Source organism: Phacochoerus africanus, chromosome 9 (genome assembly GCF_016906955.1).
Source record: "Phacochoerus africanus isolate WHEZ1 chromosome 9, ROS_Pafr_v1, whole genome shotgun sequence".
Taxonomy (NCBI): domain Eukaryota; kingdom Metazoa; phylum Chordata; class Mammalia; order Artiodactyla; family Suidae; genus Phacochoerus; species Phacochoerus africanus.
In genome coordinates this window covers 91195839-91216914 of record NC_062552.1, presented here as the reverse complement: position 1 = coordinate 91216914, position 21076 = coordinate 91195839, and the positions used below count along the sequence as shown (strand labels likewise).

Sequence of the window (21076 nt, the reverse complement as noted above, 5' to 3'; positions counted from 1 at the left end):
AAATATTTATTTTTATACGCAACTTTTTTTTTCTTTTTAGGGCCGAACTTGCGGCTTATGGAAGTTCCCAGGCTGGGGTGGAATTGGAGCTACAGCTGCCGGCCTACGCCACAGCCACAACACCAGATCTGAGCCACATCTTCGACCTACAGCCACATCTGCAACAGCTCACGGCAATGCTGGATCCTTAACCCACTGAGCTCTGCCAGGGATCAAACCCACATCCTATAGATACTAGTTGGGTTCGTAACCCACTGAGCTATGACAGGAACTCCCTTATTCAATAACTTTTATATCTCGTTCATATTCTTGTTCTCAACTCCAGTACTTAAATATGACTTTTAGTCTACTATTTTTCCTTTTAACTGGTGTTGACTGCTCTCGCAAACTCGGTCCTTATTTTAACTCTTTAATTTTTATAACTAGTTCCTAGAATCCTTATGTTCTTTTTTCTAATTTTTGTTCATACTCGAACTTCATACATTAAACATTAGCCATGAACCATTTTACTCACATGAGTCATTTTTCTGAGTATTTTTACTTTAAAAATAGGGAAGATTAAGACAAATTTCTGAGTCCTAATCTGCTTTATTAATCTCTGAGATTCTCAGTCTTGTTTACTAAAAAATTATAAACATGAGCTGCACTGTAATTGGTGGCAAGCTTGTTAAGCACTGACTCCACTCCTCCAGGATTTCTTGCTGGAGAACAAAAGGCCCTTTTAGCAAGACTGTATTTGTGAGACAGAAAGAGAAACAAGATTCTACATATATCTATCTAGATTTTCCCTTCATTTTCAGATTTAGATACTAATCAAGTAAATTATAAAGGCAGGAGGAGGAGGAGGCAGCTTCCACAGTCTTGATTCATTGCCCTCACAGCACTGGAGGGCAAGAAACAACAGTAAGTAGCTATAGCTCGGTAGCTCCATCCCAGGAGAGGGAAGTGAGGAAACCAGGCTGGAGAGAAGTGTTGGATAATTTTCATTCCCTCTTTTTAAAAGGCAAGTATTTTTGCTTGCTAATTGTTGGCTGTTAGTATGTATTTAAACTCCCCTTCCTAATGGAATAGACAATCCTTTTTATAGAGTGGTAGTATTTAGAAAGACCTTTGTTCTTTAATGGTGGGAAAGCCGTTGCAATAGTTTTTGAAGAGGGTCATGAAAAAAAGTGGTCCCAAAGAAAACAATGACCACTAAGATACCATATAGTTTGGAAATTTGGTTTGAGTTGATCTTATCTCTTCACACTACTCTCTGATGGTCTCTGGGTTTGTTACAGAACTTTTATCAGGTTCCTATCAGTAATGTATGTACCACATTTCATTTTAAATTGCACTTTGGATTTAATTACTTGATAAACTATTATATCCAAGACTAAGATGAATCACTTTTCTTGCTTTTTCTGCTATATGGCATTTATAAAAATTCATGATTTCTCATTTATCTTGTGTATTTACCCCATCTCTACTTCCCACTATTTTGTCCTAATACTGCATGGCTCCTGTACTATTCCAATTCTTATTTGATGCCTCAACTCCCACAAATCTCTACTGAGCTCAAAGAATAACACTTCTCTTTCAACTAAATCTGTGCTAGTCAATATGTCTCTCAATTTTCTTGGCAGCTTGTTCCTTTATGCAAATTGTATACAAAAATATGACTTGCATATCTTAAAAATTGATATAAACTAAAAGAACAATACTGCTAAATCACTGTTGATAATCACAAAATTAGACTTTTAAATATCGGAGTTATTTTAAAATCCTTTTCATTACGAGAAGGATACCACAATGCAAGTAATTCACATTAAAAAGCATTCTATCTAACAGATATGTTGATTGGTGGGCCAGTGTTTTAATTCACATGTAATTCATGTAGACCCTGTGTCAGAAACAACTAAAGGTAATACTAATCTAAAAACTGATCAGTTATTTCCATATACATGTTCTGTGATTATTTTATAGTCCTCAAATTTCATAGTCCTTTACCAAAAGAAAAAAAAAAAAAAGCATGGTGATAAACTACAATTTGCCATAACACATTTTCTCCAAATCGTAGTATAAAACACAAGACATTTTTTTTGCACACTCTACTTTTATAGAACAACCAGATTTGTAATTGATTTCTTTATTTTATTAGATTTATCAATATACATGGCAGCTTTCTCAAATCTCAAAGTTCCAAAAGTATGTCATTTTAAAGATGAAAAATCATTTTCCTTTAGATGTCATATTCCTAGAGACAATTAAAGTCTATTTATAAACAAAATAATTGATAAACTAACACACTTTAGAAATCAGAATATTTTAAATTATTTTAAATGAATACAAGATATGCCTTTTTAATTAACTATCATAGTTAAATTTAATATCACAAAACAAAATGACTTGTCCCCACTAATTTCTCAAGTGGGGTAAAGTCATTGGGTTTTACACTTAATATAAGTTTTAAATGTGATTATTAAATGATAATATTTTATCAATTATAGGAAATATTCATTTATAGTCATTTCCTTAGGTCCATCCATCTTTTTAGGCCAAGTCTGAGCCCATGTCAACCTTCAAGGTTAGATTCAGTGCACCTAACCTGCCTAATAAGTTGTCAATTTAAGAATATGAATTTCATCGATAAGAAAGGGAAATAAACAGTGGCTAAATCACTGTTCAACTTGCAAAAAAAAAAAAAAAAAGCTAGAGTTAATGAGAGTTTCAAATAACTATTTACTTAAAAAAACTTTCTTAAACAGAAATGGCCAATGTCGGGTTTTAAATTTCAGAGGGTAACCTTAACCAAAAACACAAAAACAAAAAACCCCACATAAAAATAGTGAAGTCATCACCTTATTGATAAGAAAACTAAACTTTAATAGTCATCGAAGGGGTAAAAACCACTTGCAGTCTACATTTAAAAGTAATTTTAATCATAGCTAAAACAAACTAAAAACAAAGAATTCTATTAAGAAATAACAAAAATGATAGACATTTAATATCACCTAAAATGTAGATACTTAATATCCTAAACAAAAATATTAAAGATAAAAGGGACTTGGAATTTTTTTTCAACACTTCAGCTTATAAAATCATTTTCTAAATAGCTCATATCCTTTGCTTTGGTGTTTTGTCTGCTATCAACTAAACATTATACAGTAGAAAATCACTTATGTTCTTTTCAAATGCTTGGCATTATAATGTGATCTCATATCTTTCCTCAAATTAAACTTTGCTCCACATATTCCACATGTATACAGATGAACATCCATGTGCTGTTCCAACTGTTCATTATTTGGGAATATCTGAAAGCAGACCTGGCATATAGTCTCACCAGCAGATAAATGAGAAATCATATGCCGTACATGGTCATGTTTTCTGAAGTTGCCTTGATCACAAATGGAACAGACATACCTGGCCATGCCTTTGTGCATATCATTGTGCAGTCGCAACTGACGTTCTCTTAAAAACTGCTTTCCACATGTCTGACAAACAAACTGCTTTTCCTTAGTATGAACAGTATAGTGTTCTCTTAAGTGACACCGCTGATAAAATCCTTTTCCGCACAGATTACAAAAATGCTTTCGTCTGTGATCTCTTTCGTTCTCTTCCATGATGGCACTCTTAAACATGTCTTGGTCTAGGCAGCTAGACATATGTTCAACCACTAGATTTTCAGTTTCAAAACGCTGGCCACAATTAGGACATCGAAAAGGACAGGCAGAATGTTTAAATAACTGCTTTTTTTGGATACTGTTTATCTGGAAATGATTGTCCCTAAAATCATCCAACATCTCAACAAACATATCCCTTATTTCAGACTGCTCATCAGGATTCTCTTCCATGTCCATTTTCTCCTCGGCATTTCCTAACCCGTTCATCGTCAGATCTTGGGGCTCTCCACACCTCTGGGCATGTTCCTGAAGCTGTCTTCCTTTCACAAGGATTTGTCCACACTTGCCACATGCACAGATATTTTCGATGTGTTTGGCTAAGTAATGAGACGACAGGTCCTCCTCGGTTATCGTAAGCCCACACAGCTCACAAGATGCATTTTCTGTATCCTCTTGTACTGGACTGCTGTTGTTTGGGGGCCTCATGTTTTCTAGACCACCTCTTTCATCGGCATTTATTGACATCCGAGGTTTTAGAGTTTTCCTCCCACTCTTTTTAATACTGACATCTTCTTCAACATAGTATCTATAAAATGGCTCTTCAGGTTCGTCTTCTAATTCATCATTGTCAGTGGACTCATTACAGTCTTTATCAGTAACTTTAATAATGTTAAAGTCTTTCAGTTCATCTGTAGGAATATCTTCCGGTTCCATCTTGATAATGATTCTTTTCCTCTCGGCAGCTCTGCTTTTTTCTTCACTGGCTAGTTCAGTCTCCACTGTGCTACTTTTTCTGCTTCCAGTGGTTGAAGTTGAATCATCTGCGGCCTGGCTTGTGTCTCCTCTGTATTTGTCCGTCTGTGCACAAAATGCTTTAGAAGAATCCTTTTCACCAAATTCAGTTTTGATATTACTGTCTTTTCCATCTCTGATATCCACAATTCTGTGATAGGATCTTGTGTTTTGGTAAGAATGTCTGTTAGTACAGGTTAGCACGTGCTCATCTAATAATTTTTCACAGCTAAAGCCAAATCCACAACTATCACAGGTAAAACTCCGTCCAAAGCGTCGTGACACACGTTCTTTTGGAGTTGATAATTTGGACACAGAACTCTTTTTACACACATCAAATAGTGGTTCAGGAAAATTACCTAATTGCAAAGATTCTTCATCAGGCTCTCTATTATGTGGTGTATTTACTGTTGAACTTGGCTCTGCACACCACCTACTGGCTTCACTGCCATTTCTGGCCACAGTGTCTTCATACATTCTTACCCCAAATATCATTTTGCTGTTCTGTTTGCTAGAAGCAGAAGATGAACATTTGGAACTGGAACAGTCTGCGTCTTGTATGTCTTCTAAGCAGTCAGGAACATTGTACAGCTGTAGGTAGTTCATTGCCACTTTAAACTGCTCAAAACTGGAAGGAGCTGTCATAATTTTTCCTAAATACATAAACTGCAAAATGAGATCAAAACACTCGGCACTAATTTTCATGTTGCTGAGATTCAGTTGTGCAGTACTATGCTGATGGTTCATGAAAAACATTCTAAAATAGGAGCTACAGGCAGCTAGAACTGCTTTGTGTGCTTGAAAGTAAATGTCATCAATTGCGATACAACAGTCACAGAGAAAACCCCATTCCCTTTGGTTGTTTAGCTGCTGAAGGACGTAGCTGCTGTGGCTGGGCTTTGCCATCTTCTATTAATTAGAGACCTATGTAAAACAAAAATATTAAAGTCAGACAAGGTATCAGAAAAGCACTGGAAAAAAAGAATTAATTTTGATCATGACTTGCGTGACTCTGTTATTACAATCTAGGTATGACTAGCTTTCCATTCAAATGCGGCAAAACTCAATAGCAATTTGAATTGAAAGTTAGTAATCTGATTGCAGAGTATCAAAAACTTCTTAAGACGATTGATATAAAGGAATCACTGCTCATCCTTAAGTGTGATGTGGGTATTTTGGTCGTGTTAAAAGAATCCTTATCTTTTAGATATATATGCGGCTGTATTTATTGATGAAATTATCTATCCATGACATGCTTGAAAATAATCCAGTGGGGTAGGTGTGGGGGCTACAGATGATAGAAAATTGGCCAACTACTGAAACTAGGAGGCAGATATAGTTCTTTTTTTTCGTTTTTTAAAGTTGATTTACACTGCTGTGATAGTATAGTTCTATTTGTGTATGTTTGAAAATTTCCTTAGAAAAATTCTACTTACAAAAGCTTATTAGATTACATGGAAATGACATCAAGTAAATAGGTCTGATCAACATTCATCCCTTTTCTTAATTATTGGAGAAGCAATAATTCTGTAGAGTCAGAGTATTTGTCTTATATTGCTCGGTAGGCACTTTACAGTATAAAGACATAGTTGCTCTATTTGGGAAGGAGGTTTCTATCTTTAGATTGTAAATTTTTTTATTTTTCAATCATTAAAAAGAAGCAACAAAAGTAAAACATGCTCATTGAAAAAAAAACTGAAATATAAAAGTACATAGAATGAAAACACGCCTTAGTTCCCATATCTCTTTCCAGACGTAACCTTGTATATCTTAGAATCTGATTATGTGTATACATACAGAGTCGATAGTTATTGAATACTCGCTATGTGCCAGGCACATAGTTTTGCTTTTGTTCTTTTGCTTTGTTTTGTTTTTTTACCTAAATGGTATTGTACTGTATGTAACTTTCCGCAACTAGTTTTCCTCACTTATCAACATATAGGAGACACTCTTAAGTATTTTTAATGTTCAGATTTGATGCTGAAAAGGCAAGAAAAATATTAAAAGCATTAAATGTCCTATTATATCACAAAGGTAAAATAATATCTGATTTTAGCCTTAATTTTTAATCTGTAAATACTAAACTTCAGAAGTTATCTTCTGAAGTTAGCTTAAAAACAAGTTCCTGCGCAATGTGACTGAACATAAAAAGAACATTCAACAAGCTGTTTAGGGAAATAAACGTTTGTTCTTCAGTCCCCAGATCCTTCAATCCCTGCAGTAGTAATGAAAAGATTATTTAAAGATTTCTACTTGCTTTGTATAACAGATGACATGTGGAACACATACTCCTTTCCCCCTCTACCTAAAGACACCTCACCTCCTTCCTCCTGTCTGAAGACAGTTACATAGTAGGAACGTGCACCTGGTGAAATGAAAATGGGTTATAATGAAACCTACTGCCTTCTTAAAACTGCAACCACTAGGCCTTTTCTGTAAGTCAGATCAGGTATTTCAAGGAGGTACAACATTTCAGCCTTGTGTAACCCTAACCCTAACGTCATGTTCAGTATGTACGTAAATACAGAAAGCAATGTATGCTCAGATATTTATCAGTATGTTATTTCCTACTTGAAATGCCTGGTAACAAGTGAGGTGTAAGTAGACCAAGGCAAATCCACTTCCTAAAATTCATTGTCATGTGGCCTTTATGAAAACTATATTTATGAATGAAGACTGTAGAAGAAAATGAGAAAAATTTTCAGGGTGTGAAGTCAAATAAATAAACACAGGCTATGAAACTGTATAACAATTATGTAAAACGAATCCACCCAACAACAACAAAATCTTATTCAAGGGGTTTAAAAAAAAAAAGAAAAAAAAAATTGACCCCAAACCCATTTTATGTAGTATGAGATTTCTAGGTCTACAGATGTTTTATAAGATTCAGAGAGATTTTTAGTGAATAAAGAGGTAGAGGGATATCTCGTAACTTTTTTCTAGTAGAGTTGTTCACAAATGAAACAAACCCATCCAGAGGAGAATGAGTGCCCTGTGCAAAAGCAGGGACAAATACTGAGGACAGTGTGGTACAGTGCAAGGAGCACAGACTTACTGGATCACATAGGCCCGAGTTCCAACCTGGCTTTGCCACCCTGGGTAACTTGTTTGTCCTCACTGACCCCCAAGTTTCCTGAATGGTCAAAGCGGGGATAATAATACTTGAAATAATGTATCGAACATGAGGATTCACAGGAGCAATGTGTAAAGTGTATAGTGCTTGGCATGTGATAATCAATGGAAGTGACAGTGGCAGTGGGGTGGCAGTGACGCTCATTTAAGCGCAGAGGTTAAGTTTGACTTGATAATCTTCAAGTTTCCTTCCAAATAAGAGTCCAACAGTATGAAAGCCAGCAGTTTATCTGTTAAAACTTTCAGATTTTAAATACCTTGTACTTGAAAGAATGATATTAAGAGCTTAAAAGTTTCAAGGACCCTTCTAACCTAAAGGAAAGGTAGTTCTATGGTCAGCAACCAAAATTAATGTAGCTACAAAGAAGACCAGTATGACAGGCATATTTGTAGCCAGTCAAAATCAGTTACATTAGTGAACATATATTCTGTGTTAACATAAACAAAACACTAAATCAGTAAAAGCATCAACAGCATTTTGACACATTTATTAATCCAACAAACATTTTTTATGTTGGTATACCAGGCACTACATAAAGTACTGAGAATCAGCAATAGCATAGGTATTCTGTAATCTCAAGGACACATCATTGAGGGGAGTTTCTTCTTGTTCTAGATGAGTGACTTCATTCAACATGTACCCAGCAAAGCGCCTACTCTATGCACAAAGGACTGTGCTGTGGGGGAGAGAACAAGGGCTGAGCATGAATCCTATCACCTCCAAGTCTCTCTGTGTTTCTCTCTTCCCCTCATACAGCTGGAAGCTGAAGAAATAACTTTTTGCCTAAAATTAATGCTTGACCTAAAACTGTAGTTTCATTAGTGTTATTATGCAAATGCCCAAGTTCCAAGTAAAGCTGATTTTAGGGAGAGTAACTTTTAATAGCAATCATTCACACATTAGTACCAACAACTGTATTCTTGTTACACCTCATTCAAAAAAGCTTTGAGAAGGCTTAATAACACCAAAACAAAAACAAACAAAAAGGCAGGAGCTGGAATCATGGGTGAAGGATCTAAATTTTTGTAAGACTTTCACCTTGTTATGTCTTGAGAATAATTTTTGCATTAAAATATTTGTATTTCAGGAGTTCCCGTTGTGGCGCAGTGGTTAACGAATCCGACTAGGAACCATGAGGTTGCGGGTTTGGTCCCTGCCCTTGTTCAGTGGGTTAACGATCCGGCGTTGCCATGAGCTGTGGTGTAGGTTGCAGACGCGGCTCGGATCCCGAGTTGCTGTGGCTCTGGCGTAGGCCGGTGGCTACAGCTCCGATTCGACCCCTAGCCTGGGAACCTCCATATGCTGCAGGAGCGGCCCAAGAAATAGCAACAACAACAACAACAACAAAAGACAAAAAAAAAAAATTTGTATTTCACTTTTATTAATTAACTAATTTCACTCAAATTCCAAAAGAAGTTTGCTCAATTTTCTTTAACATCCTTAACAATTTTACCTAAAAAACTTAGTGTTTTAGGTGAAATGAGTATATCTGAAAAACTTTACTATAACTTAGAAGTTAAAGCTTGTAAACAGTTTTTTTTTTCATGATTTTGATTTTTTTACATTATAGCTGGTTTGTAAACAGTTTTTGTTTTGTTTTTTTTAGGGCTGCACCCATGGCATTAGAGGTTTCCAGGCTAGAGGTCCAAACGGAGTTGCAGCCCCTGGCCTACGCCAGAGCCACAGGCAACACTAGATCCAAGCTGCATCTGTAACCTACACCACAAGCTCGCAGCAATGATGGATCCTGAACCCACTGAGAGAGGCCAAGGATCAAACCCGCAACCTCATGGTTCCTAGTCGGATTTGTTTCCGCTGCGCCACAACAGGAACTCCCTATAAACAGTTTTTAATACAAGAATTCCTTTTATTTCAACTGTTCTTGTTTTTATAACAACGTTCTGTGATTGCTTTTGTTTGTGTTGCATCACTAGTAGAACAAGTTTGTACAGCTAGAAGTCAAGGGCTAGGGATGAGAGCAAAAATGTCAAATGTGATCCAAAGCCAAGGGTTTTCTCTTTTTTCCCCTTTTTATGGCAGCACCTGCGGCGTGTGGAACTTCCCAGGCTATAGGTTGAATCAGAGCTGCAGCTGCTGGCTTATGCCACAGCCACAGCACAATGGGATCTGAGCTCTGTCTGCAACCTACACCTCGGATCACCCACTGAGCGAGGTCTAGGATTAAACCTGCATCCTCATGGATACTAGTCAGGTTCTTAGCTGAGCCACAAAGGGAACTTCACTAAGGGTTCTCTTAAGGCTAGAAGGATACCCATTGTGGATGGAATAAGGAGTTAACTGATGCAAACAATTTTACACTGGGAGTTCCCTGGTGGCCTAGTCGTTAAGATTCTGCCCTTTCGCCCCAGAGGCCCCAGGTTCAATCCGTAGTCTGGAAGCTGAGACTCCACATCAAGCTGCCTCATGCCACGACCAGGAAAAAATAAAAATAAAAAGGAAAAAAGAAACATAAAATTAATTTTTAAAAAAGTTTTACACTGAATTTCTATTTATTTTTTACTGGTTATGCCTATAGCATGGAGAAGTTCCTAGGCCAGGGATCAAACCCAGGCCACTTCAGTAACAAAGCTACAGCAGTGACAACATGAGATCCTTAACCCACTGAGCCACCAGGGAACTCCAACCCTGGATTTTTAAAATTTTAGTTTGAAAAAATTTAACCAGCTCATCTCAAATTCAAAAACAGTGACCATGGAGTTCCTGTTGTGGCTCAGTGGTTAACGAATCCGACTAAGAACCACGAGGTTGAAGGTTGATCCCTGGCCTTGCTCAGTGGGTTAAGGATCCAGCATTGCTGTGAGCTGTGGTGTAGGCTGCAGACACGGCTCAGATCCCGCGTTGCTGTGGCTCTGGTGCAGGCCGGGGGCTACAGCTCCGATTTGACCCCTAGCCTGGGAATCTCCATATGTCGTGGGAGCGGCCTAAGAAATGGCAAAAAGACAAAAAACCAAAAAACCAAAAAACCAAAAACAACAGTGACCATGAACATTAAGAATATTCATAAATTTACATATTCATAGGCTTTTAGAAGTTAGAGGTCTAATCTAGTCCAACATGCTTACTTCAAAGACAAAGATGTGATGCTGTTAAACAACGTATCAGGGGGTTCAGAGAAGGGTGGTAAAGTAGGTACTAGGAGTCCTGACCACCCAGATGGGTACTGACCACTGAACAGTGCTTACTACATACTCCTTGGTACTATGCAGTTTGCCCTTCTGCAAAGAATAGTCAACAAGCACTGGGCATGAATCCTTAACAGAATTATTAAGGCTCTTCCATCAAACACTACCCCATCTGAATGCTATCTGTTATGTGGCTGCATCTACATACACGCATCTAGCCTTATTCAGTAGATGTGTTCCCAAAATTATACTCTGTAAGCTATTTCAGTAAATTTCTCACTGATACAGTAAGGTTTCAGAAATACCTTACCCTCATTGCTAAATCTCTGAAATTAAAACAAACAAACACCAAGTTTTGCTGGACATCTCTTCTGCCTTGGTCTTAACTCAAAAGATAATTTAAGGGTCTATAAATAAGCATATAAAGTGAATGAAGAACTTAAAAGGAATTTTGGAGTGACTCCTTCTGTAAGGCAAATAATCACCCTCTAATCTGTGTCACAGACGTGCATTACCAAGGACGCCCCCCCTGGGAATGACTGGTATAGTCTCAGTGACGCTGCAGTAGAGCCTAGTATCAGACTCAATTCAGGATCCCAATCTCCACACCACTAACAATTACCTCTGGGTCTCAAACATTTCAGTATATACATTCATTTCCTTGTACCTACTTCTCTGTCTTTTATGACTGACGTATGTATATGGATTTAACTTCAGGGCTATAGACTGGCTTCTTAAGAAGCCTGAAAGGTAGTGAAAGGATCCTCTCCCGTGTATACATCCGAGCATCAGGATGTACTTGAATATCTACGGGGTTCCTAACAGGGCATAAAGCATTGAGGTGGATGATGGAAAAGGATAGTATACAAAAGAGCTAATTACATATGAGGATTAGATTTTAAACCAAGAAACAACTTGAGAAATTTAAGTACTGAATTATTTTTACTTAAGTTCAGTAAGGGTTTAGAAAGAGAAAAGCATGAAATGGTACTAGAACAGTACACTTTAGGAAGGACTTAAGTGAAGCCTTGACAAAGGAGTAATACAGAGAAAAAAAGAAAGAGAGGGAAAAACACCAGGTATGTGTACTGGTGTGTATATAAACAACTGGGGAGAGGTATGTACGTAGCAGCGTAAACCAGAGCTTGGGAATGTAACGTGAGGGGAGATAAATCTGTTTTACTGGGCTTGCTATCAATGTGCCAGGATCTAGTCTAAGCAGGTGTGGGTGATATCTGCTTAAACTAGAGCCTGGTATATCAACAGTAAGACACATATAAATATGTCGTATTATAGATAAAACATATATGTATGTACGCATTAAGTATGTATATCATTTTACCATTTAATCTTCATAACAATCCCTGCAAGTATGTACTGTTTTAAGACTCCTTTCCAGATAAGAACACAGAACACAATGTTATAGAAACTTCCTAAGGTCAGAGGACTTGGTGAGATTAGAACACAAGCAATATGACTTTTTTTTTTTTGTCTTTTTGCTATTTCTTTGGGCCGCTCCTGCGGCATATGGAGGTTCCCAGGCTAGGGGTCGAATCGGAGCTGTAGCCACCGGCCTACGCCAGAGTCACAGCAACGCAGGATCCGAGCCGCGTCTGCGACCTACACCACAGCTCACGGCAACGCCGGATCGTTAACCCACTGAGCAAGGGCGGGGACCGAACCCGCAACCTCATGGTTCCTAGTCGGATTCGTTAACCACTGCGCCACGACGGAAACTCCCAATATGACTCTTGAGCCTGAAATCACAGCTTTAATAACTCTGCTACCTAGAAAAATAAAGTCACCTTTTAAAAATTCCTCCCTAGGATACCATTTTCTAGGGTATACAATATTCCAATCTCTAAATTTTTTTTTTTTCCTTTTAGGGCCACACCTGTGGCATATGGAAATTCCCTGGCTAGGAGTCAAAATGGAGCTACAACTGCTGGCCTGTGCCACAGCCACACCAGATCCGAGCCGCATCTGTCACCTACTCAGCAGCTTGTGGTAACACAAGATCCTTAACCCACTGAATGAGGCCAGGGATTGAACCCACATCCTCGTGGATACTATGTCAGGTTCTTAAACCCACTGAGACACAACGGGAACTCCATCTAAATTTAAACCTAATAAATTTCTTTAAGGTTTTTTTCCTTGAGGTTTCCGGGAAGGGCCAGTTGTATAGGCTCCTAAAAATAAAAGGTTTTACTTCAAGGCACTGAAATTGGACAGACACGATCAAGTTTAGAAAATTTTATTCACTTTTTAGAACAAGCATGCTGCTGGCTGATTATTAGACTGTGAATTCAGTACTTAGTACAAGAAATTCTGTAATTATAACTGGATTATGTTCCAAACCCTTATTTTTTAGTTATTTGGAACTTGAAACACATATCCCCATAGAAACAAAGCTATAAATGGTGGCTCCACTCTGTGCTCACACCATAAAGTCTTTAAAAACCCTGACATGGCCACGTATTCATTCGTCCTAACTGTACTGTAGTAGTATCTGCACTTTTAGCACTAACAGAGGTACAGCAATGCCTACTACATTCAACTCTGCAGGGTGGGCATGAGGCTTAATGGCCTTTGTGTTCCTTGTGCCTAGCCCACTTGCCACAAAGTTGGCACTTAATGCATGCTTGTTAAATGAAAGTATTAAATAGGAGACCAGGGGAGTTCCCGTTGTGGCCCAGCAGAAACGAACCTGACTAGTACCTGTGAGGATGTGAGTTCCATCCCTGGCCTCACTCAGTGGGTCGGGAGTCCAGCGTTGCCACGAGCTGTGGTGTAGGCTGCAGACTCGGCTTGGATCCTGTGTTGCTGTGGCTGAGGCGTAGGCCTACAACTGAGCTCTGATTTGACCCCTTGCCTGGGAACTTCCATATGCTGCAGGTGCAGCCCTAAAAAGCAAAATAAATAAGAGCCCAGGAAGCAGACACTGAAAGATTTGAATATCAGCTCTATCACTTATTTAGCTATGAATTTTCTTTAACTCTCCAAGCCTTCTTTTCTCATCTATAAAAGGATAACCATACTCTTCACAAAACTCTCGTATTAATTAGAGGTGACAAGTGCTTTTTTTAATCTGAGCGAAATACAATTTTTCTTAAATATTAATGTCATCATTGTGGACAAAAGTTCATAAAATTTTCCCATGATCAAGTTCAACTTGTTGCTTTATAGATGAGAAAACAAACTGAGGCCCTGAGAGGTTAAGTCATATACTCAAAGTCACATCTAGTTTTAGTGGCTTACAGGATAGGACCTTGGCCTCCTCAATCCTGGTCTCAGGCTCTTCCTACTATTCCAACAGCAGCCCCCAAATATGGCAACTCCTGGCTGTCAGCTTTCTCCTCTGCAACAGTTATGTTTTCTGAAAAATAGGAGCTATTCAAATTTGCAAGAGTTGTTTACACTTACACAAAATGGCCCAAGACTATTATGCTTTTGGAGATTGTAGTCTGTCAGTTGGTTAGTATTTTTCTGTCTCCTTACTTGTCAAGCCAACAGCTGTCACTTCTAAAAGGTGTGCTGCTCTCCTACTGCCCACCATTTCAATGTTATGAGTTATGAAATTAGACAAAAACTCACTGAAACTGCATCTATAAAAAAATATAAATAAATTTGCTGTGAGGACCTAGGGACATGTTCTAGGAGTAAGATCAAGTTTTAATTCCTGCACTTTTAAAAATCTATTTTAATTGCTGAAAGGCAACACAATGCTTGACTCTTTTGCTTCAGCCCAGGGGCACTGGACAGCTGAGGCTGTCAACAAAATAACTTCTGAATGAGTGTTACTGTACTTAAGCTGTTAGGTTTAGGAAATGAATTTATCCACACAGAAAGCAAAGGGAACACAGTGGCTTCTGAAATATTCCTCTCTTCCTCCAGGAGCGGAAGAAGAAAAGCATTTAATGGCAGGCAGTCCACATTTTGATCTGTTCATCCTAGGGAGGCAACATGGCATCTTTTGACCACCAGGGGGCACCGGGTGAACAGCAGGCTTCTCTCAGCAGAAAGCCGCTTCACCACTTCACCAGGAAGTCCCTTTTTGCACGTGGCATGTTAGGGTTCATTTTGTGGAACTTCTATTCCAGAGTGCTACTCAGCTCTGTGGTCTGGGATCCACCTAAAACTGATCCCCCCGTCTCCACCTACATGCCAATCACCCAGGCTACTTGGGAGTCACCTGGGACTTCTTCCTCACCATTAAGTCTTGCCAATTTTGTAAGTCTCTCTCAAACCTGCCCCTCTTTTCCACCCTTACCTTCCCTTTCCTTGAGGCCTCTATCACTACTCTTGAATTATTGCAATAGCTCCCTAACTGGCCCCTCATATCCATCCCTCTCCCTCAAAAATCAGACCCTGTCAATTCTGCTTAAACTCTTCTATGGGTCCTTTCACACACCCTCAGGCTAAAGGACAAACTCCTTAGCAAGGCGTACAACAGCCCTCCTTGCCCACCCATCTAGTCTCCTATTTTGGCTACTTCCTCCTTCCAACTTCGTGTGCAGGTAGCATAAAACTGCTTGCGACCCCTCCCACCCCCATGCACTTCATGTATTTCTCACCTGAATTTTCACTCATGCTGATCTGGTTCTTCTGAACCCCCCACATATCTTTTAAGAATCTTTTCCTCCAGAAAGCCTTCTGTAAGACTTCACTCTCCTACTGTTTTTGATATTACTCTGTGTATTATCTCCTTATTCTGCATTTATTACACTATTTTTTAAACATCAGAACATCAACAGAAAGCCCAGACTAACCAGACTGTCCGAGTTCAAATTCTGGCTCTGCCACTTATTAGATGTGTGAACTTGAGCAAGTTGCTTAACCAATCTGTGCCTTGGTTCTCTGATCTGAGAATGGGAATGGTAATCCTTCCTAACATTTAGAGTTACTGTAAGGCAGTGTCTGTTATGGAGCAAGTGCTAAATAAGAATCAGCTACCACAGTTATCTATGTGTTGGTCTCCCCATTAGACTATGAGCAACTTGAAGGCCAGGGCTTTGGCTTGTTCGATTCTCTGCAACCCAGTATGCGCTCAGTAAACACAGCTGAGTGAAAACTGGTGAGGCAACTCTATGATGATGGGAGAGATTACCCAGTTGCCTTCTTTCAGCAGGCCTAAATAAAAAAATACATATATATATAAATACATGTACATATATAAAATACATAAATATATGTATTTTTTAAGGTCCACACATTTTTTTTTTAAATTGTACTGTTTCTAATTTTGTAGATGCAAGTGTTTAATTTTTAATTGTAACCCAAATCCTGAAAACATCACACTTTTATCTAATTAAAAGTCAATGAAACCAATAAAAAGAGTACCATAAAAGTATGTTCTTTCTAAGAAGCTTAACTCCAGTTTTAAGCCTTAAATCTATTTAAGATTTAAGATTCCCCCTCATCCCAAAGCAGCTAACACAGCAAAAACCTTCATGCTTTCATACATGCTCTTCCCTTTGCTTGGAGCCTTTCATCGTCCAGCTCACTCTCTTTAGGAAGTTCTTTCTGATCCCTGGGTAAGGCAGACAGCCCTCTTCTGTGCTTCCAAAACAGCCTATACCTACAACTAAAGGGTGACAAATAATGTATCAGCCAAACCAGGATGGCTTATCTACCCCCGCACTCACAGCAGGGATTACAGTGATGTGGGTCCCCTCGTTTGTGGCAGGCTCCTTGAGATCAGGGCACAGTCTCAGTCGTCACTGACTGCATCCCCTGAGCCTCTATTAGCTGCCTGATATTTAGTTGATATTTGATCAATTTTTTTTTTCCTGTCTTTTGTTGTTGTTGTTGTTGTTGTTGCTATTTCTTGGGCCGCTCCCGCGGCATATGGAGGTTCCCAGGCTAGGGGTTGTGCCAGAGCCACAGCAACGCGGGATCCGAGCCGCGTCTGCAACCTACACCACAGCTCACGGCAACGCCAGATCGGTAACCCACTGAGAAAGGGCAGGGACCGAACCCGCAACCTCATGGTTCCTAGTTGGATTCGTTAACCACTGCGCCACGACGGGAACTCCGATTTGATCAATTTTTGAATGAACAAGCATTGAAGTAGACACTTTTATTTTGCTTATCAACTGTTTGCATTACTTCAATTATGGCAACTTTTATGTAGTAGTCAAAAAATTACAAAGTGATTTCCCATATGTTATACAACTGATTTTCACAAGAACTCTGAGGTAGGTATTTTTATTATCCTCTTTTGGTGAATGAGGAAACAGGTTCAGTGGTTGATACTCAAGTGGGACTCAAACCTTGACTCTCTTGATTCAGAGCCCTAAGTTTCAGTTTTTATAAACCAGAAAACACTTTCTGGCAATGACTATTACCTAAAGTGTCTCTTTGGACACTCTAAACTACCCAGAATCATCCTATTCTCAAAAAGGCCCATATTACAGGCAAAATGCCTTGCCCCTTCCCATCTCCTCTTCCACCTGCTGATTCCCACTGCCCATGAGAGCAAGTCCTCCCCTAATACAAAAGACTTAAAGTGAGGATGGAGCTCTTCGGTTACCTCTACGAAGGATTATGTGCATCTCACACAGACAACAAACAGAAAATCTGGTTGGTGATTTAATTCTTTCATTTTCCAATTTCATTTTGAAAATGATTTTAAACTCAAAGCAGAGTAATGTAAAAAACTCCCATGTCCCCAACACTCTCAAAAACCAATGCTGTGATTTAACTTCTAGGTACTATTTTGGGGATTTGTTTTCAGAATACCATCAATTACTTCACAGCTCACTCCTCTTGAATATACCAGGCTAAGGAATAAGTAATTCTGTACTTTGACTATGACTTCTTAAAGTTACTACACAAATGACTCTACCTTCCACAATGTAAGTATAATTAAGAAATCTATCTTAAGCATGTATCATCTTCTTCCAGGCCACATCTAAAAACCGCAGTCATTAATCTCCTTCCTCTAATTTCCTTTGCTTGATGTTTGCCTCTGGATATTGATCAAAAGAGACCGTGCACCTCATATCAGCACAGAGATATCTTGGCAGTGGTCTTTATGGCAAGTACACCCACTCCCTTCCAACTATAAATTATGAAACTCTTTACAAAAGTGAGGGTTTCGTTTTAGGAGGTTGGTCAGTAAAAATCAACCCCTCAGAGGCTTGACAGCAACATTAACATTAAATGTGTGACAACTAGCCCTCCAAGCTCCAGCAAGCACTTCATAAGGACAAACCTAAAATAGAAGCCCTGTTATATTTAAACTCTCAGGTCTGTTACTTAATCACAGAATTTTAAATCAGTCCAATACAAGACATTCCCCCTTTTCCTCTCTACCTGGCCAATTCTTAACAACCTGAGTCGTGAATACAGAACATGAGCCCATGAATCATCACAGCCATCTCTAGGCAGGGTGAGGCACACGTAGCACATTATGACCAAATGTTGCCTTCTTTCATTTTAAACAAGGAATTGATTGTTAACAGTGATAATCTCTGGGGAGTGGGAGTCAGAATGACTTTCATTTTTGTTTTTTATGTACTTCAGTATAAGCTGAATTTTTACAGAGCATGGATTTTATATAAAAACATCTCCAGTTTTCTCCAGTTTGAGAAAAAAATAGACATGAATCACCTTTAATTTGGTTCCCATAAGAGAATAAATTCAGTATTTTATGGTAAGAGATACCAGTGCAAAATGAAAATATCAGGAGAAAATATTCTATAGAGGCCAAAATGACCTCTCAAGCAGATGTTTTCCAAACATATCTTGATTTGGGGGGGAAGACAACATATTATGGCTTAAAAGTAAAAATCTATGGAAAATTTTTCCGCATTTTCATCCCAGATGGTTTTATGCCCTTTGGGCCAGAAGCTTAATAGCAAAAGCTTAGCACTTTTCTGGATGGAGGGAGGAGGCCTAAAAGCAGGCACTTGTTTTCTCATGCATGTTAGAATGGGTGGGCTGCAAGGAACACAGAGACACCCTTAAAGAGCTTCATGAACTAAATCTTCCCCAGAGCCTGGCAAAAGAGGAGAATAGATAAACAGCACAAAAAGTTAGCAGGGTTAAGGCAAAATCAAACACAAGGTCAAGAGCAAGTGGCTGATACGGTGCTCTGCCCTGCTAAGGTCCTGGTTAAATATGGTTTCTCTTTTCTCTGACAGTGATGCACCAGGGCTCCCCCCCTTCCCCCAAATTAGGCCATGTTGGGTAGGAAGAATAGAAGGCTTCAGGTAAGATTGCTCCAATGAGTTACTCTATACCATGAAAATCTGGTCATAAAAGACAATCTGCTTTAAAATGAGTATAACATGTTGACTGAAGGTTCCACTCAGATTGTCTGTATTATTTTATTAATCTTTGGAAAAACATTTTACCTTCACTATGCTTCAATTTTCTTTTACGACGAAGAAGCCCCCACCTAGTTTCCAAAGCCATTCAGTTATCATTGAGACTTTATTAGATATAAGTAATTCAAAAGGAAAATTTTGAGGTTCTGGTGGCCAGCCATCATTCAAGTTTCTTCTTTTTGTATCCCAATTCTCCTCATCATATCTTTTTGCAATGACAAAATTTCATAATTTCAAAGGAGAAGGTGATGATTAGTTTGGAGTTATCATGAAAACTGCATCCTTCACCAAATCTGCTCCAGAATGCCTTGAACTTCAGCTCAAGAAATTGATTCCAAGTCTCAAAAAGCCTGGGACCACTTCTTGGGTTCGAGTGTCAAAGGGAAGCGTTCCTGGCATAGTTTTTCTGCCTGGAAATACACTTGTCCAATAAAGAACCTGCTGGTATCTACCACGTTGAATCTCAATTTAGGACTATTACTACACAACAGACAAATGCCCTACTGTTCCCAGAAAACATCAAGGACTTCCACCAACATCTCCTTGATGCTCCCAATTTGGAAAAATGTCCTGTCAACCTTGCAGATCACGTAGATGTGCTGCTTAGGTAGGAAGGGAGACTCGGAGGATAGCTGAGCTCAGACCGAAGCCTACATATTTTAGTGGTAACGACTCTCGATTTGCATCCAACCCATTTACCGAAAACTTCTAGTGAGCTCCCAACGCTGGAAGCGAAAGCACTTTTCTCCCAGGAAACATATCTTTCCACTGAAAATTCCCCAACTCGAGACCTACCACTTTTTACTGAACAAAAAGCGTGTGTGCCGGCGGGGTGGGGGTGGGGGGAAAGAGCGTGGCAAGAATTTGCACGGCTCTTACGCCTCCTCCCTCGGAGCGCGCCCAAGTCTGCGGCCTCGGGCTCCGGGACACTTCCCCTCCCACCCGCCGAGAAGCCGCGGCTGTAAGTTGAGAGAAGCGGGCTCTGGGCACGTCAATCAACCGGGTCCTCCCGCCTCCCGTCTACACCTCCCCTCCCCCTCCCCCCTCAAAAAATAAAGGCAGAAAAAGAAAGGAAAAAGAAGGTAACTAATTTGGGAACTAGTCTCCGTGGGCTTCGCCTCCGACCCAGGGAGGCCGCACGTCCCCGACCAGACGCGCCGGAGGGCGGCGGGATCAAGCAGGCGGCCCGGCAGCCGCCTGTCGCCGGGTCCTCGCAGCGCGTCCGCCGCGCTCTGGCTCCCCGCACGGGTCGGCGCCGCTCCGGCCCCGCACTCCGTCAAGCTCGCGGCCCGCCACCCTCCCGCCCGGGCCAAAGTTGCGCAAATAGCCCCACAACTGGCAAATACTCACCGGCCGCAGCAGGATCCGGGGCTGCGGAAATTTTAGGGAGTTTAAGGCAAATCAGCCACAGGAAAGGCGGGCGGAGACGAAGGGGCCGCGAGCTGCAGTGGCGGCGACGCGCGGCGCTCGGGCTGGGCTGCGCGGAGAGGCTCTGGCTCTGCCAGGGACTGTGCTGCAACAAAGGACTTCCGCTGCCGCACAGCCGCGCCTGCTGCACCGCACTGAGCCGGCCCCGCTTACGCGGCGACTCCGGGTCTGCCCACCAGTTCGCTGCGGCGTCCGCCAGCCTTCCCCTCCCTCTCGACCGCCCACCCACTCCGCCGCTGGCTGCTAGGGGCACCCGCGGTCGCCTGTTTGTTGCAACAAGTTTCTGCGTCGGGTTCCGAGGAGGCTGGCGCAACCCGCACCGCGGGGGCCGGCGCGGCGACAGCCTGACCACCCCTCTTGCCCCTCTCCCTAGGGTAGGCTTGGGACCTCCTCCTCCTCCTGTTTGCACAGCTGGATGGGACTGGGCTCCTCCCGACTCCCCAAGGGCAGGATGCTGCTTTCCCACTCTGTCCAGATGTCAGACCCCGGCCCCATAGGGCCCAGCAGCTGGGCCCTCCCTCACGGTATGTCCCTGACGTTCTGGGGGCGCCAGCACCCTTGCTCTGTCCCGTGCGCGGCCAGCTAGTTCAGGGTCGCCCATTGCCCGCGCTCCCCCCACTCCTGCCTTCCGTGGGCCTGTCCGCC

General features: G+C 40.6%; 1 protein-coding gene across 1 annotated transcript; it reads right to left on the bottom strand.

Annotated features, from left to right (window-relative positions):
• Positions 1–2112: 2112 nt before the first annotated feature.
• On the bottom strand, positions 2113–21033 carry ZBTB1 (zinc finger and BTB domain containing 1). Its single transcript, XM_047797889.1, has 2 exons — positions 20354–21033; positions 2113–5318 (listed from the first exon to the last, which is right to left on the bottom strand). The coding sequence occupies exon 2, from the start codon at positions 5298–5300 to the stop codon at positions 3159–3161; it is 2142 nt and encodes a 713-aa protein (XP_047653845.1). The 5' UTR covers positions 5301–5318; positions 20354–21033; the 3' UTR covers positions 2113–3158.
• Between the last annotated feature and the right edge of the window lie 43 nt (positions 21034–21076).

What these genes read in the sequence shown, in the direction of transcription:
- ZBTB1 (XM_047797889.1), bottom strand. Translation starts at nt 5,300, where the DNA reads ATGGCAAAGCCCAGCCACAGCAGCTACGTCCTTCAGCAGCTAAACAAC.